Here is a 24760-nt window from a genome sequence, read left to right on the forward strand (position 1 = left end):
GATTCCGTTCTGCCCGAATCTTTACCAAGCTAGATTTACGCGGTGCTTACAACTTGGTCCGCATTCGCGAGGGAGACGAGTGGAAGACAGCTTTCAGGACCCGCTTCGGGCACTTTGAATATCTAGTCATGCCCTTTGGACTATGTAATGCTCCAGCCACCTTCCAACATTTAGTAAATTACATTTTTCGAGAGTTCCTAGATCACTTTGTAATAGTGTATCTAGATGATACTCTCATCTTCTCTGCCTCCCTGGATCTTCATCGGGTGCATGTAAAAAAGGTCTTGGCCACATTAAGACTACATGGACTGTATGCAAAAGCAGAGAAGTGCGAGTTTGAAAAACTGTCCATTCAGTTTCTGGGACTGATCATCTCCACAGAAGGGATCTCCATGGACCCACAGAAGGTGGCTGCTATTATCAATTGGCCAGCTCCCACTGACAAGAAAGGCATCCAGAGGTTTGTCGGGTTTGCTAACTTTTACAGGCGCTTTATCAAGGACTTTTCTACAATCATTTCTCCCATTACCCAGTTAACCCGCCAGCAGGTTCGGTTCCAATGGTCTCAGGAAGCCCAGTTAGCCTTTGATCAGCTTAAGATCCTTTTTACATCTGCTCCAGTACTGCAACACCCAGATCCAGCTTTGCCCTTTGTTCTTGAGGTAGATGCCTCTGAAGTTGCCACAGGAGCCATTCTGTCTCAACGCCAGGGGCCCAAGGCCCTGCTTCACCCCGTCGCTTTCTTCTCCAGGAAGATGACTCCACCAGAGAAGAATTATGATGTGGGTGACAGGGAGCTACTAGCCATCAAGTCGGCACTGGAGGAATGGCAATAATTACTGGAAGGAGCTACACACCCCATTATGATCTTTACAGATCACAAGAACCTAGAGTACCTCAGGACCGCCAAGCGACTCAGACCACGGCAAGCCCGATGGGCCTTATTCTTCTCCAGGTTTAACTTCCACCTTACATATCGCCCAGGATCCAAAAATGGGAAAGCTGACGCTCTTTCCCGCATGTTCGCAGAGATCACGGAAACACCTACTCCCAGCACGATCCTGTCACCACACAACTTTTTGCTGCTTCAAACCAATCTAAACACAATGATCAAGCAAGCCTCTGCCCGGTACCCAGAAGCCGAAACCTTGGCATTACAAAGAGACGGAAATCTCTTATGGCATAATAACAAAATTTTCATTCCTCCTGAAGTAAGACCCCAAGTCCTGAAGGCTTGTCATGATCACCTCCTTACCGGCCACTTTGGCGTCAGGAAAACGTGTGATCTTGTTCAAAGATCCTTCTGGTGGCCCAATCTCAGACAGGATTGTAAAGATTATGTGGACTCCTGCGTAACTTGTCTCCGCAGTAAAGGTCACAATACCAAGACTTGGGGCTTTCTGAGACCTCTCCCTGTTCCGGAACAGCCATGGAGGATGATATCAATGGACTTTATTGTGGACTTACCCCCTTCAGACGGATTCACCGCCATCTTGGTAGTAGTCGACAGACTGTCCAAGATGGCTCACTTCCTGCCTATGATAGGCACCCCCTCAGCTATGGATACGACACATATATTCATTAAAGAAATTGTCCGACTACATGGACTACCAAGTAGTATTGTGTCCGACAGAGGGGTGCAGTTCACTTCCAGATTCTGGAAATCATTGTGCAGGACTCTACAAATCCAAGTCTGTTTGTCGTCTGCATACCATCCACAAAGTAACAGACAAACAGAGAGGACCAATCAAACGTTGGAGCAATACCTGGGATGTTTCTCTACCTTTACTCAGGACAACTGGGCATCTCTTCTTCCATGTGCCGAATTTGCATATAATAATTCTGTGCACACCTCCACTAATCAATCCCCATTTTGGGCAAATTATGGGTTCCATCCCTCCTTTTTGCCGGATGTCATCCCGGAGGCTTCAGTACCGGCAGTCCAGGATAGGGTGGCCTCTATACAGTCCAACTACCAGACCCTTAAAGAAGCAATACTGAAGGCTCAAGAGGATTATAAGAGGCACTTTGACAAAAAGAAGAAGGGAAATCCTATGTTTAAGGTTGGAGACAAAGTTTGGCTTTCCACAGCAAACATCAAACTCACTTGTCCCTCACGGAAATAGGGTCCTAAGTTTATTGGACCTTTTGAAATCAAAAGGGAAGTTAACCCCGTGGCATTTGAATTAAACCTTCCCTTCCTAACAGGGAGGAGCCACCTCCACCTCCGGTTTACGGTTGGGGAGGACACAGAGTTTGAAGTAGAGGCCATTATAGATGGTCAAAGAAGAGGAAGACAAGTGCAGTATCTCATAAAGTGGAAGGGGTTCCCACCTGAAGAGAACTCATGGGAACCAGCAAGTAATGTACATGCCCCTAAACTCCTTCAGGAGTTCTTTAACACAGCCCTCAAAAATTCTACTCGCCTTCTCACATTTTGCGAGTGGAATGATGAGGATGGCGAGTAAGGGCTGTGCTGTATGGGGAATGTATTAGTGCCTGCCACCGTCGCCGTTCACAGCGCAGCCTGCATTCTTCTTCAGAAAAGGGTAACTTAATTCTGAATAAAACATTTAACAGTGTAATTTTATGAGATATTTTACGAGGGCGTGTTTAGGGGCGGAGCAGGGTAGGGTTTGGGCGGGGCAACAAGTGGAGAGCAACTCTTAAGGCCTGGCTAGTAGCTGAGGACTTGAAATTTTGAGCCCTGCTTTAACAGATTACCGGAGAAACGGGCACGTTTGGGCATCCGGAGGCTGCCCCTCGGGGGGGGGGGGGGCACTGTCAGGGAAGAACTTGATAAAGAATGGCAAAGATGCCAATTTCCAAAATGGCCGCGCAGGACTGTCAGGAAATGACATATATGCTAATTTCAAAATGGCCATGTGGGACACCTAATTAGGGCCAATTATCAACACCCACTTCCTATATAAACTCAGCACTGGCTGCCATTCATTGCTGGATTATCTTCAGCTAGTACCTGATTGCCTTGTAACTCCTGCTTGATTGACTACCCGTTACCGACCCGGCTATCCTTGACCTGCTCTGGCTTTCTCCTGCTCTGAACCCGGCTTGCCTTACGGACTTCTCCCTGCCTGCTCCTGATTGACTACCTGTGTTTGACCCTCGGCCTGGCTTCTGACCTTGATTTGCACTAACCTGCCTACACTTCCAGTGATCCAAGTGACTGTCTTTCCTACTGCGGATCCGATTCCTGACACAGCTACACCTGCAGGCAACCCGTGCACCTTGGGGCACAGCACCCTCTGTCACCATCTCCAGGGGTGCTCTGCACTCAGCCGCAAGGTGAGCCCTCTCGTCATCTCAGCCTCCAACCAGGTTCGTGACACAATGGCACGTATTGATTTGTCATCCTGGAGGAGTTGGACTGCCTGTGCAACCTCTATGGGGTCTAGGTATCGCTTCATGCTACCAGTAGTGACACTGACCCTAGCCAAGCGCAAAACTAGTGGAAAAAAGTCATAAAAGATGAGTAGGGGAAAAAAATGTCAGTGGCCTCGACTTTTAAAACCATTCCTGTTTTAGAGTTTGTCTCATTGTTGCCCCACCTAGTGCACCTGTTGCTAATTTCATTAACACCAAAGCAGCTGATACTGATTAACAACCCCCTCTGCTACTTAACTGACCAGATCAATATCACAGGAGTTTACTTGACTTGATGCTATACTCTAATTAAAAAAGTGTTCCTTTCATTTTTTTGAGCAGTGTATATGACATTTAAGGATTTTTTAAATAATATTTATCATTTTAAGTGTTTTAAATGACCTGTCATACCTGTCAAACGCTGGTGCATTGGCCTCCAGTCCTCTAGTGAGTTTAAGATGATGGGAGCCGACCTGTAACAATAGAGTTTGTGAAATCAAGCCTTATCTGAAGGTAAGCAGTGCAATAGACAATATATAATAAAGTATTTCTTATCCGTATTTTATACATTAACTTTAGAATTTGAGCGACCAGTTTATAACGTCATTTGAACGTTTAAAGGATTTTACCAGTCCTTATAGCATATCACCACAAAGAGACTATGGGGGGCAATTCCTTTCCTGCAATGAACCCTTTGCTCCATAAAAGCTAATTTGACTGTGCAAAACCTAATGATTTACAAAATATGAAAATGTTAACACTTGCTGGAAAACCCTGGTTGGGAATATACATTACAACATTTTTTTGCAAACTTCATTGCAAAGTCCTGCCTTTTCGTATTGCAAGAATTTAACTCAATTCCTTCTTCCTAACATTTCCCTTAGCAGTGGCAAGATGGCTCAAACCACTTAAGGACCATTTGACATACCGGAACATCATGACCGATCACAGCTGATCAGCCACCAATTGGTTTTCAGGTTTAACCACTTAAGCCCCGGAAGATTTTACCCCCTTCCTGACCAGGGCCTATTTTGCGTTTCGGCACTGCGTGACTTTAACGGACAATTGCGCGGTTGTGCGAAGCTGTACCTAAACGAATTTGACGTCCTTTTTTTCCCACAAACAGAGCTTTCTTTTGGTTGTATTTGATCACCTGTGCGATTTTTTGATCATGAGCTATAAACAAAAAAAGTGCGTAAATTTTGCAAAAATAACAATATTTTCACATTTTTTTATATGAAATTCCCCCCCAAAAAAATGTAAAAATCAAGATTTTTTTAACATTTTTGGCCAATTTGTTTTATGCTACATATGTTTGGTAAAAAAAATCATAAAAAGCGTATTTTGATTGGTTTGCGCAAAAGTTATCGCGTTTACTAACAAAGGGAAAGATTTTTGTTGTTTTTTTTTTAACGCGTAATTTCGGCGATCTGCGTTTTTTTTTGCGGTACTGCGACATTGCGGCGGACAGATCGGACCCATGACTGACATTTTTGACACTTTTGGGTTACCAGTGACATTACTACAGTAATCAGTGCTATAAATATGCACTGTTACTGTAAAATTACACTGGCAGTGAAGGGGTTAACTTTTTTTGAGAGGGAGGGGTTATGTGTGTCCCTAGGGGCGTGATTCTAACTGTGATTGGCTGTGGCTTGAGGTGTAGGAACAGTGATCAACGGTCCTACATAGTAGAGCCGTATGATCACTATTCCTACACAGGGGAGAATGACAGGCGGCTTGTTTACATTAGCCGCCTGCCTTTCTCCCTCTCCACCGACGATTGCGAGTGACCGGCAATTGCAGACACATTATATTTAATTATATAGGATTTATATAGCACCAACAGTTTGCGCCAGACTTTACAACATGAGGGTAGACAGTACAGGTAAAATTCACTTCAATACAGAAGAAATTAAGAAGGCCCTGCTTGTTAGAACTTACATGTTACATATTGTGTGAATGTTGGAGTGAAAGCAATAATTCTAAAGTTATCATTCACCAAAACTCTAACTATAATGTATAAGCTATATAGGCTTCTAATTTGTTGCCTATGAAAAGTATTGGGTGCCATAGTTTTTCACCATTTCATGGGCAAGCGCAATTTTAAGGATTGACATGATTGGTATCTATTTACTGAATGTAACCCCATCTTTTATATTTTACCAAAAAAATGGGTAAATATTATGTTTATCTGCACTAAAATCTATTAGGTAGACTTTTTCCTAAAAATATACATTTCAGAAACATTTATGCAAATATTGTGCAACATAAAAAAAAAACGGCCCTTGTGTCTTTCAGAATCTGAATGTCATTACATAAATAATTATAGAAGGATTTGCCTGGGCTTCTAGGTAAGCTTCTTACATGTTGTAATACACAAATCCATGCCTGAATAAACGATATGTTGTACTTATGTTCCACTTCATCCTTCAGGCAGTTAAATGCGTATTTAATATGTTGCAATTGGGAAAAAAATGGTTCATGCAGGGGCAATTTTCTCCAACTAATATGGAGCACAAGCTTTTCTCACAGCGTGAAGTTACCCATTCACTTTAGCACAACATAACAGTTTGCAGAAGAATAAAAACCTCAAGCGTCCCAAGTGCCTTACAGAAAATTGAATCTAGAAATATTTCTGAGACAAAAAAATAGCATGTTAAAAAATAGGGCCACAATTTACCCAATAAAAGGTATACTGCGCAGAACAACAAAGTGGATTTGTTTCAAATGGCTGATCTTGTTTAAGCGCAGATGAAAAATTGAATCAAAGTTTAAACAGTGGAACAGCAGGTTTGAGTTTTGCAGTTGTTTGCAGATATTATACAAAGCAATATACAGAAAGAAGGACTTTAGTCCCGGTTCACACATATGCAATGTCAGACATCGCATGTGATTTCCAGCGCACTGCTCTGCAAATCACATGCGATGTCTGTGCGTTGCGAATTCAGCCATACGCATTGCATGGCTGAATTTGCATCACCTTCAAACCAAAGTCGCACGAGACCCTTTTTTTGGTCCGCACCAGAATCGGATCGCATGGGTGTTCACACCTATGCGATCTGATTCTTGTCTGAACTGACAGATCGTACTGCAAAATGCGAACTGATCTGGGGGTATCGTTAACTTTGTATTGACACCCCCAGCGATTCCTATATGGCAGTGTGAACTGCCTGCGAGTTGAGTGCGATGCAGAAACCTGCAGTGGATTTGCATGGTTCCCGCATCGCATATGTGTGAACCGCCCCTTAAACCCAAGGACTGCAGTTTTATTTATATATACTACATAACTGTCAGCAGCGTACCCAGATCAGCACTCTGGAAATAATCTAGAATTATTGGAAATTACTGTATGATTTTTTACACAACTACAAATTTATTACAGGATTGCTTAGATGTTTCATACACTGCAGTACTAAGGCAATAACTCCATGGACAATCTATGGCAGGGTTTCTAAACCAGGGTTCCTGCTGAGGTTGCTAGGGGTTCCTTGAGCAATGGGCAATTTCTGCCTCTCAGATAAGTTCAATATAAAATAAGTTGCGCTGTGGATGATGTATACAAGTTGATTGTATGGTGAAATAGTAAAGGATCCGAATAATGTCCAAAAACGGGTAACTTGTGCAGGTACCGCTTACCGGAAATATGATAAACAAAGGCCCATCAGTATGTTCAAAATACGTCCTAGGGATGAGGTCCAGGTGGACTACCAGGTTCCAACGCGGATCCCTCAATGGAGTGGTAACCACAAGGATGAGTATGGAGAGCTTATATAAGACTGGATAGGTGTGACTTGAACATGCAAGCAAGTGGGGGGACACCTCTGATGGATAAAACACCCTTACCGACTCCCGATGATATGGAGGCAGGAAGGATATGTATGGAACCGATCCGTTGTGTCTCCTCACTCAGATAGGGAACTCAGATAGACGGTATTGGATCAACCATAGATGATACAAAATATGGAAAACGCCATAGTGTAAAACCCACGGATGTATTTATTGTTAAAAATAGTAATCCACTTACAGACAATCAGAAGATCAAATGCAGAGAGGAAAGAAAGCCGCCGGCCGGACGGCTCCGCTTGCCCGTCCCTCGTGGACAGCAACGTGTAGGTGACGTCAGCACGCCGTGATCTGACGCGTTTCATCAAAGACGTCACCTACACGTTGCTGTCCACGAGGGACGGGCGAGCGGAGCCGTCCGGCCGGCGGCTTAAGGTTTTTCTTACAGTAATATATCACATACTTTGAAAAACTCCTGTCAAGAAGATATACAACCTTTATGTGATTTTTAAGACATTGTAGCAATATACTTTACCTGTAGTCCTGGTTGTTCCCAGAATATTGGGACAGATCCCCTGATCTGAACGAAGGATGATACATCATTATCATCTAAATATATTGTCTATAAAGAGAGAGAAAACATTTATCAATGGCTGTACTGAACTGTTCCACAACTGATGACATGTATATATGATGACAAATATGTAAAGTATGATCATTTATTGAATAACAGGACAAAAAGCAAAAAATTGTACCCAGCTTTGTATTAAACTTCAGAAGGGCAGTGTGGGCGCATAATAAAGAAATATGTATATATACAAAAATGTCGACCTCTTGAAAAAATACACGTTGGCACTCCTGGACAAACACATCTCAAATTTACATTTGTTACAATAACTCCTTGGCTCTTCATCATTTGGAGGTAGGGATTCTCTTTTGGGAGACTAGTTTTCGATGGGTGGACGCAGCCTTTATTGGCACACATGTATAGTTAAAAAAATGATGTGGATATAACAATGTTGGTGTGATATTGTTTTGGTTTATTTCTGTTAATTTTTCCAGTAGTATCACTACGCATTTTCCTGAAGAAGCCTGAATAGGGAAAACATGTTGAATAACATGCATGATGAATGACATTATATGACTGTACACTATGCTTTTAATCTAAATTGTTTGTAATTAACCTCTTCCGGACCACCCCACGTACAGTGGGGTGGCCTCTCTGCGAAAAAATCACTAACCTGTACATTATTTCACTCGTCCCAGTCTGGGGAGCGCACACGACCAGTTTCTGCTGTGAATGGACACAGCGGGAGGCAATCAGCGGGTCCGGCAGACCCGATGTCCGCCAGGAGCCGCCAATCGTTCCCGAGGCGGACAGAACGGCGATCTGCTATGTAAACAAGGAAGATTGCTGTTCTGTGACAGGGGAAGACCGAGATCTTGTGTTTCTGCTATGCCGGAACACGGATCTCTGTCTTCTTACAGTACAAGCACTCCTCACACAGTTAAAACCACCAACATGTAAGAATATTGATAGTACACGTGACATCAGAACCATGATGGTAGTTCAGTTGGGTAGATCATGGATAAGAGAAAAAGTTTGCATGCTGGGCATCAATATCGATGCCCAAGTTTGTGATGCAAACCAATGAGGTGTAACAAATAAAGAGAACCAGGGTCAAAAGGGGCCCTGGTGGCCAGTATAACCAAAGAAATTAGAGGAATAGAATTAGACTGAATGGTGTCATATACATCAGGGGAATAGAAAGAGGGAAAGGGGGTGAAGGGTGGGAAAAGGGGAGACAAAAAAGATCAAATGTGTAAAGGTAGCAAGAAATCAGAGAAAAGAGGGATGAGAGTAATGGGAGAGTGGAAGTACAGAGTAAAGGAGTGAGAGAGGAGATCTCTCATCCAGGACTACGGAGCTAGCCCCTAAGGGATCAGCCAGGTAGCCAAATCTCCTGCAGGTAATAATTTGTGAAGACAAAGTGTTGCCAAGGCCTCCAGGTCTCACGAAAAGACTCCTCCCGGTTGTATAGAGTAGCCGTAAGGTCCTCCATGTTTCTGAGTTCATTGATCCAAGACAATTAAAGAGACATCGAGGGTGGGCGTTCAGACCTCCAGCATAGAGGAGCGCATAAGGAAAGAAAGGAGGCACCTCTATGTGTAATAGTACAGGATTTATTGGAGAATAACCATTAAAACCACTCACAAAATCTGAGGAGTTAAAAAGCCTGAAAAACAGGTGTCCTGTGTGAACCGTCAAATTTCCTCTGGCCACAGCAGGATGCAGAAGAGGGGGTCTGTGCTTGCAGACCCCCTCTGTGCTTGCAGACCCCCTCTTCCGCATCCTGCCGTGGCCAGAGGAAATTTGACGGTTCACACAGGACACCTATTTTTCAGGCTTTTTAACTCCTCAGATTTTGTGAGTGGTTTTAATGGTTATTCTCCAATAAATCCTGTACTATTACACTTAGAGGCGCCTCCTTTCTTTCCTTTTTCCTTTACAGTATCTGGGACTTTACTCCAGGTCCCCGTGGATAGCTGCCCTAACCTGTATGGACCTTTGATTTTTTGTACTTATAATTAACTGTTGCCTCACATACAAATTGTTCATTTTTTTCTCTCATGTGTTCATTTTTTTGATGCTTTAGGGTCCACATCATGGTTCTGAGCAATTGCGCTCTTTTCCTTGTATCTATAGAGGAGCGCATACCTTGGCCGTGTTTAGGAGCTGGATAGTAAGGGAGGACTATTTTTCATCAGGTTGTCGTGTGAGGTGCAGCAGGCATGCCGCAGAGTCGTCTGAAACGTCTACATTAGTCAGGTGTTTAATAGTACTAGCTACCTCTTACCAAATAGTTCTGAGTTTGGGACACTCCCAAAATAATGTGTAGCATCGTGCCTTGACCATCCTTGCATCGCCAGCAAAGGTCAGGAATCTGTGGAAAGTTTCAGTGAAGGGTTGCCGGCACCCTGTACCACTATGTCAGTATCTTATAGCTAGTCTCCTGAACCTTGGAGGCTATGGATGATTTTTGGGCAAAGTGGAGAATTTTTTCCCTTTGGGAGTCAGTCAGATAGTTTCAAGGCAAAGTCGGATTCCCAATGTGTGATAAAAGATTAAGTAAACTCCGACGGCGGGCGAATTAGGGCAGCTTAGAGGGTAGAAAACTATGTTGAGTCGCTTCCCTTCTATGGCACATAGTCTCAAACTCAGCGAGTTGAAGAGAGATACCTGGGGAGCGAAAACACCGGTGAAGGAAATGCTGGAGCTGTAGGCCCCCCAGAAAGTCCAGGGGGGGGGGGGGAGTTCACGGCTGAGGCCAATATCTTGCCGTCCGGCCCCAGGAAATCCCAGAGGCGAAGACGGTCACCTGAATGCAGCTGAAGGAACTGTGGGTACCGGAGACGGGGTTCAAATTCCGGGTTACCCAAAACGGGGACCATAGGAGAAGTTAAGGGGAAAATTGAGGCGCAGTGGAAGACATCTCTGGTTATCAGTAGAGTGCTACCCAGGGTAGGATGGTCCCTGAGGGCTTTAGGCAACAGGGTGGTAACCCACGGCCAGCTTCTTGCTGTGCCCAATGAATCCTCCATTTCCATGGCCACCCAGTGTTTAGCCTCAGAGTGACAGTGCCAGTCGACTGTTCTAGTGAGATGAGCAGCTCTGTAATAAGCCTGCACATCTGGGAGGCCTACCCCTCCATGGAGATGGAGGAGCCAAAGTTGTAGGTGTGGTCTCTGATGGGACCATATAAATGCCCGAAAAAGGGCATCTATGCGTTGGAAGAAGGAGGTAGGCATGAGAATAGACAGAGCCCAAGCAAAGCTTTTAAAACAATTCATAGGGTTTTCCATGATCCCCCACATAATAATGTACCACTGACATAAATATGGGCTTATAGCAACCAGACACATGTCGTGATAACAAGAAGTATGCCATGTTAGTACGGAACCTACAGTATCGGAGGATGAAATGATTCTCTACCTAAAGGCAATTTTTCTTATTTTGGATAGAGAGCCCTATCAGCCTTTTTTTTTTGCCATGCGTCTCCCATTGGAGAGATTTCCAAATAGCCAAAACAGGAAGTGAGAGTAGCCTTGGTAGTCACCAGGGTCAGCAGAACTAGTTTCTCATTTGGAATATTTCCCCTGTATTACTGTTCTGGGGACAACCCAAACTTTGGGATTTTTTTTCACTTTCATCGATAATGATAAACAGGAAAAATAGAGAAGGCCAATTTCCCTAATGGTGGCACAGACATCAATAAAAACTGACAAGTGTTCTAATCCCTCTCCCCTTTGTCCAAAAAAAAAAAAAAAAACTGCGTTTAGTTATACCTTAACCATGCCTCTTAGAATCACAAAAATTGCAGAGCACTTCATACATTGCCATTTACAATGCCCCAGGGTACACCAAGAGATAAGATTCACAGCATTTCCTTTTTGGGGTTTTGAAAAAGTAACTTATTTTATTTTAAGTTAACTCCGGGCAGATAAAAAAAAAACACAAAAACGACTGAAATTTTTTATTTATGAATACATCAGTAAATGTATTTTTAAAGGATAAATTCACCTTTCATAATATGCTACACCTATATTCAGGGTGTAACATGTTATGAATGCACCGGTGTTCAGAATACCGCTACCTATCAGATTCTGCAAGCGGAAGTGAAGCTCGGACGAGAACAACTTACTGTGCATGCGTCATGCATTTCTACATAGCCGCTATTCTTTCCAATAGGTTTCCTCATGTGACAGAACACGAAGCAGCGGCAGACATCTTCTTACACCCACGCAAGTGTTACATTTGATTTAGCAGTAAACTCACCTTATATACTGAAAAACAGTATTACATTATTATTATTCTAATATAGTAATTATAGAAGGAAACCTGCAGGTAGAAGGTGGCGATGGCCATCTTGGTACACCCCGCACTGCTCAGCAACAAACTGATTATATAGTAAAATAGGCTATTTCACTCGGTCGCGGTGAAATGGTCTATTTCAGTATATAAAGTGAGTTTACTGATAAAATAAATGTAAAATTCAAGACTTGCGTGGGTGTAAGAAGATGTCCGCCGCTGCTTCGTGTTCTGTCACATTAGGAAACCTATTGGAACGCATAGCAGCCATGTTGGAATGCATGGCGCATGCGCAGTAAGTTGTTCTCGTCCAAACGTCACTTTGGGTTGCAGAATCTGATAGGTAGTGGTATTCTGATAGAACACTGCCACCTGCACCTCCCCGATCCCTGCTGTGCCAGTTAGCGGGGATCCTTCTCCACCTGCTAGCTGTCAAAATAAAATTAAAAAACGTGGCCATACAAGGCTCTGTGGATAGAAAACTACAAGGTCCAGCAGCCTTTGTGGTGGTTGCCTTGTAGTTTTCAATAAACTACCACAGCGCTTTAAGCGCCATGGTAGTTGATTAAGTCTTCCTGTCAGCATGTATCAGCTTCCTCATATGAGGTAAGGAAGTAGATACACTGACAGCGTGCAGGAGACCTGCATGGCATCAGTGATCTGCTAATCCCTGGTGCAATGCTTTAGGCCCCGTTCACACTGGGGCGATCCGACTTGCCGGGGCGACCTCACAGGTCGCGGCGCGCTGCTCGCACCGCGACCTCGGAGCGGCCGGCACGGACTTCATAACATTGAAGTCAATGCAGGTCGCTCCAGGTCGCCCCAAAGAAGCTCCGGACCCTTTTTCTAAGTCGGAGCAACTTCTGTCGCTCCTATTAGAACGGGTCCACAGCTTCTCTATGCCAGGTCGCCTGACAGGTCGCCCTAGTGTGAACAGGGGGCTTGGCTCCTGCAACAAAAAATAATAAACACACATTTTTTCACCTGCAAACAAATATGCATTTATTGTTTTTTTTTGAAAAGGTGAACTTATCCTTTAAATGCAAACAGTGAAAGTATCTGAATTTGATGTGGATCAAGCTTTTCAAATCCACGGCACAGCAAAAACTTTGACAGTGAGTGGGAGAAGCGACACAAAGAGCCAACTAGTTGAGCTGCTCATGTGCTAACAAGGAGCATGCCGATAGAAAGAGAAAACAGAGTTAGCTGCGTACCTGGAGTTCAGTCTCTACTGTATTGGGTATACAGGCTTAGGTTCTCATTATTTCTGGAGAAAATTATTTTATGGATCAGAATCAAATTCTATACTTTACAAAATGTGTCATCAGCATACTTTATATTTGCAGAACTTTTGTGCATTTATACTTTGTTAAAATCATACAATCCTGCAATGTTTCAGAGCCCCACAGGACTTCTTCAAGGCATGTGTAACTTTTGTATGGAGACCTGAAAGTTTGATTTTCTGCAAAAATAAGGTGTGCTAAGAACATATTCTATGAACATTTCATAAGATGCTAGTCATAGGTCGTTATAGCATCCGCACTATGGTTGCCTCTGGTATGTGACGGAAACATATTTATTGATGTGTACTTAAAGTGGTTGTAAACCATATCCTAGTGTGTATTTGTCTCAATTAATAGCACTAAGTGTCATTTCTGCCCGATGCTTCCTTCCTCTGCTATCAGAATGAATCATTTATGACAAGTTTCCCTGACACCAAGAGCAATATGGTGACAGGGGAGGGACCTCCAGCTGATTGACAGCCTCAGTTCTGTCCCTGTGAGCTGTATGAAGGAGGGTGTGTCTCTTCCCTCCAATCAGCTCCCGGAGCTCTTCTCACTGAGCTCAGCAGAGTGTAGCTTCAGTTTTTCGGGCAGCTCAGGCAAGCTTTAAAATTCTGGACTTTGAATAGATGTAAAGAAGGGTATACTGCAGATAAACAGATACAACCTATGTAGATACAACCCATGTAGGAGGATGCGTTTAATCTCTATGGATCACTTGAGCCCAGTCATTTCACTGGGTATATGTGAGGGTTTACAACCACATTAAAGAGAGAACCTCAATCCCCTTGATGGGGAATTCACCATCTCCACTGGTGCTGCCATTTTGTACTGTCTAGTGCAAGGGGCTCTGCTTGGCCGTAAGGACCCAATGGTGCACAGATGTGCCTAAGCTCTTTGCCAGGTGCCAAAGTCCAGCAGAGCCCTTCAACACATCTGCGCATGGGTGCACAATGTAATTTTTGCCTCGGTGAGAAAGGAAGAAGTGGTATAACAACAAAAAAAAAAAAAATAAAAAAAAAAATCCAGTTGTGGTAGACAGAGGGGGCTGGAGACATGTAAATGCACATTGTCTCTTGGTTAGGGTCCGCTTGAAGTAAAACAAGAAAATATATCTTTTGCACATTTTTTTTTTTTTTTTTGTCATTATGGACAGGAGATAAAAAATTTCCCACACAGATCCCATTCCTCCCTGGGTAGCATCATATGGGATTCCCTCTGGAGTAACTCCTTTAAATTAGATTTGGCATTAAGGCATTTGCTACTCCAGTAAGGTTTCTTGCACATACTGTACATGATACCACAAGTTGCATAACAATCCATTGATCCTCGGGGAAAGGCAATTATGCCAAAGAAGACTTGGCTTCTAGACAAAGAATAAATTTGGCCAGGCAATTCCCCTAAGGGGCAGCTCTGTCTGTAGTGTTGAATTAACATCCCGGTAAGGTTTTCAAAGAGTAAACAAAGCCTTCAAGACATGACGTTTCAGAAAATAAGGTTTGTACATTGGCGACTGGATCTCTTTAATACAAATAGGACTTCTTCATTATTCACATATGCTTATGTATTATTATCAGATGCTTATGTATTATTATCAATCTGTTGCATAAAAATATAATATAAAAGATATAATAGTAGCAATAATAGCAACAGCAATAATGAAGATTGAAAATGGGGACTACCAATACCAGGTGCCTACTGAAAATACTTCCCCTACCTTTAATTGCAGCACGCCATTAAAGCGCAAGCATCCATAGAGCAGACGGTGTTATCTCCCACTCCTCTTTTCAATGTGATGCAGCCATCCACATCCACTAAAGAGTTCATCACCAGGTGCTATGCAATGCTGCTGCCAGAGTACCTGAATAATTTTCCCAACACAGCTATGGAAAAATGGGTGGAGAATGTGGGTGATATAGATGGGGATCAGTGGCCGGAGGCCCTGGAATCTGTCCACGGCTGTTCTTTAAATGAAACCTAAAGACTGTCCCAACTATAATTATTATTGTGGGTTCATCCATACCCCACTTAAATTGTTAAATCTTGTACTCCACCCAGACCCATTGTGTACGAGATGCAAAGGAGCGAAGGGGGACATCTCCTTTGGCGGTGCCCAAAGTTGCACCGCTTTTGGACTGGCATAGTAAACACCATCAACAATACTTTTCAAGTCACCGTCTCTTCTTGACCCTAAACCTTGCTTATTGGGTATACTGGATGAGGTTATAACGGACATATATGTCAGAAAGGCGGGTCCAGAGCACTGTTCCAAGCTCGAAAGCTGATCTTGCAACATTGGATCTCTCAAACCTCTCTAACTTTAGAGATGGTTTACCAACATGGGAATAACTTTGAGATATGAGCACTTGATATATCGGCATAGAGGCAACCCAACCCAGTTCAATAAGATCTAGGGATGCTGGCTAGCAACCCCTGACTTGGCTCCATTGAACCTAATTCTTGATAGGCTATTAACTTAAAGTGGGAACTCAACCACTCTGTTTGTCCCCTTGGGGGTGAGTTTAATTTAAAGCACTGGGGAAGAGAACTTTATTCTGATTTAAAAAAAAAAAAATTACTGGCTGTTTGGCTGTTTTGTACAGTACATCCGGAAAGTATTTATAGCGCTTCACTTTTTCCACATTTTATGTTACAGCCTTATTCATAATTGGATTCAGCTCAATATTTTCCTCAATGTTCTACGAACAATACCCTATAATGAAAATGTGAAAGAGGTTTGTTTGAAATCTTTGCAAATTTAATAAAAAACAAAAAGACCACATGTACATAAGAATTTACAGCCTTTGCCATGACACTCAAAATTGAGCTCAGGTGCATCCTGTTTCCACTGATCATCCTTGAGATGTTTCTACAACTTGATTGAAGCCCACCTGTGGTAAATTCAGTTCATTGAACATGATTTGGAAAGGCACACACCTGTCTATATAAGGTCCCACGGTTAACAGTGCATGTCAGAGCACAAACCAAGCCATGAAGTCTAAGAAATTGTCTGTGGACCTCCGAGACAGGATTGTATTGAGGCACAGATCTTGGGAAGGGTATAGAAAAATGTCTGCAGCATTGAGGGTCCTAATGAGCACAGTGCATCCATGATCTGTAAATAGAAGAAGTTTGGAACCACCTGAACTCTTTCTAGAGTGGGCCGCCCAGCCAAACTGAGCGATTATGAATGCAAGTTACTCGCTAGAGGGAGAACCTCTGGGGGAATCTAAGACGAAAAAAGGACCTGGGGGTCCTAGTAGACAACAAGCTCAGCAATGGCATGCAATGCCAAGCTGCTGCAAGCAAATCCAACAGAATATTGGCATGTATAAAAAAGGGGATTCACTCCAGAGATAAAACGATAATTCTCCCACTCTACAAGACTCTGGTCTGGCTGCATGTTGAGTATGCTGTCCAGTTCTGGGCACCGGTCCTCAGGAAGGATGTGCTGGAACTGGAGAGAGTCCAGAAAAGGGCAACAGACATAATTAGGGGAATTGAGGACTTTAGCTATGAGGAAAGACTCCAATCATTGAATTTATTCTCTCTGGAGAAGAGACCCTTGAGAGGGGATATGATATCAATGTACAAATACTGTACTGGTGACCCTAGCATAGGTAACAAACTTTTCAGTGAAGGGGAATTTATAGACACATGGCCATTCACTAAAATTAGAAGAGAAGCGGTTTAACCCTAAATTTCATGAAGGGTTCATTACCATCAGAGTGGCAAGGATGTGGAATTCTCTTCCACAAGCAGCGGTATCAGCAGGGAGCATCGATAGTTTCAAAAAACTATTTAATGGGCACCTTAAGGACCACAACATACAGGGGTATACAATGTACTATTAACAGCAAACACACACATACACTAACTATGTAACCTTCCTGAAGAACAGCCATCTCTGCAGCACTCCACCAATCAGGCCTGTATCAGTAAGCCATCAATAAAACAGTCCTCAATAAAAGGCACATGACAGCTCGTCTGGAGTTTGCCCATCTGAAAGCGTAATGTCTGAAGGAAACCAGGCACCTCATCACCTGGCCAATATTATCCCTTACAGTGAAGCATGGTAGTTGCAGAATCATGCTGTGGTTGTGTGTGCTATGTTTTTCAGTGGCAAGAACTGGGAGACTAGTCAAGATCGAGGGAAAGATAAATGCAGCAATGTACAGAGACATCCATAATGAAAACCTGCTCCAGAGAGCTCTGGACCTCAGACTGGGGAGAAGGTTCATCTTCCAACAGGACCCTAAGCACACAGCCATGATAACAAAGGAGTGGCTACGGGACAACTCTGTGAATGTCCTTGAGTGGCCCAGCCAGAGCCCAGACTTGAACCAGATTGAACATCTCTGGAGAGATCTGGAAATGGCTGTGCACCGATGCTCCCCATCCAACCTGATTGAGCTTGAGAGGTTCTGCAAAGAAGAATGGGAGAAACTGCCCAAAAACAGGTGTGCCAAGCTTGTAGCATCATACTCAAAAAGACTTGAGGCAGTAATTGGTGCCAAAGGTGCTTCAACAAAGTATTGAGCAAAGGCTGTAAATACTTATGTACATGGGATTTTTTTTTATTTTTAATACATTTGCAAAGATTTCAAACAAACTTCTTTCACACTGTCATTATGGGGTATTGTATGTAGAATTTTGAGGAAAATAATGACATGTTGAAAGAAGGCTGTAACATAACAAAATGTGGAAAAAATGAAGCGCTGTTAATACTTTTCGGATGCACTGTATAACAAACATTCTGAAAATTAGGGGCAGCTCACAAATCCTTAGCGTAATGCCTTATACGCACAATGAGATTATCAGACAAATGATCATCTGTTTTGTTTTGCATGCTAGCCTCATTGAAAATTAAGAGTTTACTGAAGTTATGAAAATTCTCATACAACAGAATACAAATGCAGAAGTGATGTAATGTGTTGTAGTGTATTTTTCAAACGGCAACAGGCCTGATTAAATGAAATTTGTACAATCTGGTATCTCACAAGAAAAATTTTCGTGCTTGTCCCACTGGATAATTTTGCATGAATTGTCCTGGTTGGCTCTCGAAAGCTCTGTACCAACGATCAGATTATCGTACGAACGCTTCGAACGTACGATTTTCTGATCAGAATTATCCTATCGTACAAGAATTTTTGGGACTTTAGTAACCTCTTCATTTTTGATATGAGATTAGCATGCAAAAACAAATAGACGATAATTTGTGCGATAATCTCATCATGTGTTCCAGTCATTACACATGTTCTGGATCAGTGATTCAGAAAGTGTTGCAGCCAAACCATCAGCCTGACAGTCAGGCAACTAGCATTTTCAGAACAAGAGGTCAACTACAAATTTAACACATACCAGGTTTCTGTTCATCGCCATGCACCATTATGAAAAATAAATTCATAGCTTTTCTATGGGAATAAGAATGTGGTTTCTTTAGATAAAGAATACTTTTTACTAAAGGAGTGCCAACTGTCCAAATAGCAAAGTGAACACTATAAAAAGTAAGTGTTTACTATCAAAGTGAAGAATAGTGTTAGAATAATACAGCTTCTATTGCGCAAAATCGTGTACCTGTACGTTCGTGCAATAGCCACTAGGTGGCGCACGCCACTAGGGGCGTGATCGCGCGGGGATTGGATAAAGGGGGAGCCAATCAACGGGTCCGCCGTCCATCCGCGATCATTCCCGAGAGAGGCAGAGCGATGGTCTGCCTATGTAAACAGGGCAGATCTCCATTCTGTCAGAAGGAAAGATAGAGATCATACGTTCCCTTCTAAGCAGGAACACGGATCTCTGTCTTCCCCCAGTCAGAGCAACCCCCCCCCCACAGTTAGCAAGCCCCCCCCTAGAGACACATTCAACCTTTTGATCACCCCTGTTGTTAACCCCTGCCCTGCCAGTGTCATTAGTACAGTAACAGTACACATTTTTAGCACTTATCACTGTAATAATGTCACTGGTCCCCAAATAAGTGTCGAAAGTGTCAGTTAGGTGACCGATTTGTTCGCCGCAATGTCGCAGTCCCGCTAAAAATCGCTGATCGCCGCCATTACTAGTAAAAAAAATATAAATAAATAAAAATGCCATAAAAATATCCCATAGTTGTAACTTTTACGCAAACCAATCAATATACGCTTATTGGGATTTTTTCTATCAAAAACCTGTAGCAGAATACATATTGGCCTAAATTGTTGAAGAAATCATTTAAATTATTTTTTTTACATTTTTTGTTTGGTGGGTTTTATAGCAGAAAGTAAACAACGTTTTTTTTTTCAAATTGTCGGTATTTATTTGTTTATAGAGCAAAAAATAAAATCCGCAGAGGTGATCAAATGCTGCCAAGAAAAAGTTATATTTGTAGGGAAAAAAGGACATCAATTTTTTTGGGTACAGCGTCGCACGAGCGCGCAACTGTCAGTTTAAGTAGCACAGTGCCGTATTGCAAAAAATGGCCTGGTCATTATGGGGTAAAACCTTCCGGGGCTGAAGTGAAAACCTTATTCATTTTGGGGGCTGAATGCTTACCCCTTTTTACTCTTCTCAATATAAATTTTTTTGAGACTCTAAAACAGGGGTCTCCAAACGTTCTATACAAAGGGCCAGTTTACTGTCCTTCAAACTTTAGGGGGGCCAGTCTGTGGCCAGCGGGAGTATAAAATGCCTTGTTGTGAGTAGGAGAAAACAGTGTCCCCTCTTTGGTATTAGAGGAAGGAATAATGTCCCATTGTTGGTGTCAATGGAAAGAATAGTGCCCCACCTTTGGTATTAGGGGGAGGAATAGTGACCCATCATTGGCTTCAGTGGGAAAAATTGTGCCCCATCATTGGTGTCAGTGGGAGGATTAGTGCTCCGGTGTCAGTGGCAGGAACTATGCCCCAAGGGCCGCATAAAATTAAGTGAAGGGCCGCATCTGGCCCCCGGGCCGCAGTTTGGAAACCACTGCTCTAAAATATGCTCATACTTTATCTCAACAATCTTTCTGATAAATCCTTTTTGTAAGTACAAGCATTGCAGCATGTTTCTTAGTAAAACGATGTGACTTTTGCATTATCTCAGTTATTTTCTTTTCCCTCCATCGCCACCAAGGTATCTAAGTAGACAGGTTGTCAGCTATTTGTGTTGAAGTATTTTGTTGAAACCTGAAATGTGTTATTATATGCAGCATTTCAGCTATTAGTCTGCTTGGGAAGAAACTGGTAGGGATATTACAGAAGCACATTAGTGATTCTTGTAATAAAGATTTCTGTTCATGTACATAATAGGTTATGAACTATATGTGTAATCATGTGAAAAGATAACGAAGGCTACGTTTTCAACTAGGCATTTCCATTTTTACAAGCCTTTTATTTTGGGCGTTTTTTTCAGGCGTTTTTAGGTTGGTTCACAGGTGACCAATGAAAAAAAAAAAAAACCTGTAATCTGCTAAAAAAGAAGCTCATGTACTCTTTTTAGCGACGGGCGTTTTGCTTAAGGCGGCAGAACACTTTGATGTGAACTTGGGGCCATTGAATGGAATGGGATTTGTCTTGTTGGGTATTTTTAGAGCTGAGGCTTACAGCAGAAAATCACACAAAAATGCCTAGATGTGAACAAAGCCTAAAAGATAACAAAATGAATGATCCACCATTTGAATGTAGAAACCTTTATGTGTTATGTACAGAGGGAAAAATACATTAGCACAAACTGCGAAATATGAAGAGAAACTGTCTGCATGCTGCAGGTAATTCTTTGATTTTTTTTCTAAAATCATACATTTATCCCCAATTATAATCATAATAGCCAAAAATGGTAAATGCGCACAAACACTTCCTTTTTTTTTTTTTTTTACATCAAGTACGATTTTATTGAGATGTCACAACCATAGACATAAGGCAAAGAAAAGATTGTAAAATCATTCCATTGCAATAAACCAAATACCAGTTCCATTCCCCATAAGAACAGTAAGTGCAATTAAGGGTGTTTTCACACTTGGTGCGATTGCCTGGTCCGAACCCGAGTTCGATTGCCCCCCCTCCCCCTGCCCCCGATGGACTGTGTTCACATTTGATTTTTGTATCCGAACCGCGGTACACTTGTGTCATCAAATGCAGCCAGCGCGTACTCATGCTGCTTGGCAACCGCTGTAAACGAGAAGGTGCCAAAATGGATAGAATTGCTTGCTTTGGTACGAATGCGTTCTCATCAGAAGCGAACCGTACTGGAGTTCACATGAACCGTACCCCAGACCACCCTTTTTAAGTGGACTCGGGTACGGTTCGCGGGGGTGCGCACCCGAGTTCAAAGACAGTGTTCACATCATTAAAAAGAACTGAATTCTGGCGTCAATCGAACCCAGGTGCGCACCAAAAGTGCTAGTGTGAAAACACCCTAAATTATAGTAAATAACCCTGCAGACATAGTGAATAATAATACAGGCAATCAACAAGAGAGAGAGGTTTCAGCATATTCACATTAACCCAGTAAGATAACTGCCCAAGCGATCAGCCATCCACTGCGCCCACCCAAGGCACCAAGGCAATGCATTCCACAATTTACAGTAGGATCCTGTCCAATACTAAGTCAGTCAGTGCTAGCCCCAGGGTAGCTAGCCAACCTCCCCACACTCTTTCAAACTTTGTGCAGCTGCCTCTGTATTGATATATTATTTTCCCCATTCTAAGCACTAAACCCATCTGTGTAATCCACATCTTTAGTGTTGGGGGTGGGGGGTGGGGGGGGGGGGAGAGGTACAATCACTACCTTTGCGTTTCTAATATATTTGGAGTAAATGTAAACCCTATCGACCTATTGACTGCTCTGGTGCGTTGCATTAATGCATGCATGTTATATAGTGCATAACCATGAGTTGCGTTAAAGTGGTTGTACATAAGGAAAAAACAGTGGTGCCAGAGGAGTAAAATGCAAACAGTGGTGCTAATGATAGTTAATACCACGCTTTAAATAAAACTCCATAGTCCATAAGTCCATTGATCAAGATAAATGTCCAAGTACTGATAATAGTGGAGATAGCATACATCAGCGGCAGCACCCTTACGAATGAAGCAGGTATTCAAAAGAGCCCTGCTGACAGGAAGTTGTTCGCTCAGCACCCATTCAGAGAACTGTTCTAATTTTCTCAATGAAAAGGGAATGGCTAGTGAATGGAGGAAATGCCGGATAAGACCCACATCCCTGGTACAAAGAAAAAAGAGAAGAGGAACCCCCCCGATGGGACTTTAACAGTCTTTATCCTATTGGTTGGGAAGTAACCCAATGAGTTAAATATAGTACAATAAGTAAAATGAATTACATATTTATTGTTATAAAGGTACAAAAATAGAACATACAAAACAAAGGGTGGCTAGCCCTAGAAAGACTCCATCAAAGGTTGTCAATATATTAACAGACACAAATGCATAAATGTGTAAATATATTACTCAGAGGAGCATGGCTGCACACCCGACGCATTCCTGGATATTATTCCTTCTTCAGGGGTGTATAAATGGTGTAGTCCAAGACAACACTTATGATGCAGAGAGTCACAAAATCGCCAGCATTTAATATAAAATCAACATATTGTTATATCCATCCCAGTAGAACGGAAGGAGCAGCAACCAAGACTGCGCATCCAGATGTCCAAAACCTTGGAGCCCAAGGAGACCTGGCAGAGCGCCCCAGCGGAAACGGAGTGCAAAGTGCAAAAAGCTTGGTATCAGGACAGAGACCCACAGAGCCTTCGGCCACCATTAAAGGGAGGCTTAATTTTCTCAATGAAAGCAAAGTGTTCTCTGATTGGATGTGGTGGAGATTGTGACGTCAAAACCCTGCCTCTCCACCACATCCAATCAGAGAGTGCTTTGCATTCATTAAGAAAACGCAAAGGGTTCTCTGAGTGGCGCCTGTGTGGACTTCCTTTGCCCATTAAAAGCAGGGTAGCCACTTGGCACAGGACACAGAAGCTAGTGGGGATCACTATAGTATAGTAGAGGTGGCTACTACAGTGATTTTTAGCTTCCACAGGGATCTTACAGGTATTACACATGTATAACTTACCGTTGATCCAAGCTGGATGAAAGTAACTAAGAAAAATTATGTATACCTGGAATTCAGCTTTAATGATGTGTTGAACCAACCACTTGTAGTCTTCACTGACCCATGTGAAAAAGTGACAGGAGCACACCTGGGTGACAGAGCACCACAAAGAAACCAAAAGGAACACTAGACCGCCCCATTGTGCTGGATTTAAAAAAAAGTATTGACCTGTACATTACATATCATTAAGTGTGAAAAGAAAAATGTAAACAATACCTGCTCGGTTTCAACAAAATTAGAAACATGTCCGTCATCATCTACTCCACGGATGTGGAACCTGGCACCGGCACGTACACTGCTGATACGGGAGATAAGGCAAACTTTGGCTTTCCGATGGGAGGCATAGACAGTACGGATTTCTACCCCACCACAGATGACCTTCAACAACCAGTCAGAGCAGCTGACCTGATAGTGTTTTAAAGGCACGTGCAACAATCTGTTCCTGCAAACACAAATCAATGCATCAGCTGCATTAGATCACAAACTTCACAAGAAAGAAGGTAGACAGTAATTGCTCTTTGTTTGATTTTCACTCTGGTCGGCATCTAATAACACCCTTGAGATGGAAGCTAGATGTTGAATTTCAAAAGTGCTAATGTGTGAAATTAGAAAGACATCGTTATAAATGTTTAAAAAAGCACAATAAAATAATTAAAATTTCATGCTTTTACCTGGGCTTACCTTCTTGCTCTATCTCTCCAATTAACGCACCCGCAAGGTCTCTTGCTCAGTGGCAGTGTCCACATAGCCCTTTTCCCAACCAATTTTATATTTATCTTGCCTGTGCCCTCTTGCCGCCACTCCCTTCATCCCAGCTGGCACTAAAATCAAAATAATGTCAGCATCCTGGGGGATCAGGGACATCATTCCCTTTGTCATATGAAAGTGCTCAGGTCCACCAACCTACCGTATTTTCCGGTGTATAAGACGACTTTTGAACCTCAAAAAAATCCCCCAAAAATGGGGGGGTCGTCTTCTACGTCGAGTATAAAAATCCCAAAGGTAATTAAGTAAGTGTAATCTATGAAAGCCCTGGCTGTCTGTGCCCTATTCATCAGCAAAGTAACGTAAGTCCCGTAAATGTATTCTCTTCTAAATCTCCAAGGTATTGTAAGTAAAAGTATTACCGGTAGATGTATAATCTTCTCAAGGCGCTGGCTGTGCGGGAATCCTATACCGGTATACTGTACCGTAGCTTCGACTACGTAGTATACCGCGCTGAGTCAATCACAGTGAGCAATGTAGTATTCTATTATTGAATGCAAAGCCTGCTCGGATTGGTGGAGTCAGAGAGGCGGGATTAGGTTACTCTCTCTGACTCTGCCAATCCGAGCAGGCTTTGTATTCAATAATAGAATAC

At 42.7% G+C, this 24760-nt stretch overlaps 1 protein-coding gene across 1 annotated transcript in view; it reads right to left on the minus strand.

The window, feature by feature from the left end:
• Positions 1 to 24760, minus strand: part of SYNJ2 (synaptojanin 2) — a 251838-nt gene that overhangs the window by 120682 nt on the left and 106396 nt on the right. Inside the window, exons 4-6 of the mRNA XM_082249743.1 lie at positions 23617 to 23842; positions 7706 to 7792; positions 3796 to 3857 (exon numbers count right to left, since the gene is read on the minus strand). Coding sequence (XP_082105869.1) covers positions 3796 to 3857; positions 7706 to 7792; positions 23617 to 23842 — 375 coding nt within the window. The remainder of the gene's footprint in view (positions 1 to 3795; positions 3858 to 7705; positions 7793 to 23616; positions 23843 to 24760) is intronic.

Source organism: Pelophylax lessonae (assembly GCF_965119305.1).
Source record: "Pelophylax lessonae genome assembly, chromosome: 3".
Lineage (NCBI taxonomy): Eukaryota > Metazoa > Chordata > Amphibia > Anura > Ranidae > Pelophylax > Pelophylax lessonae.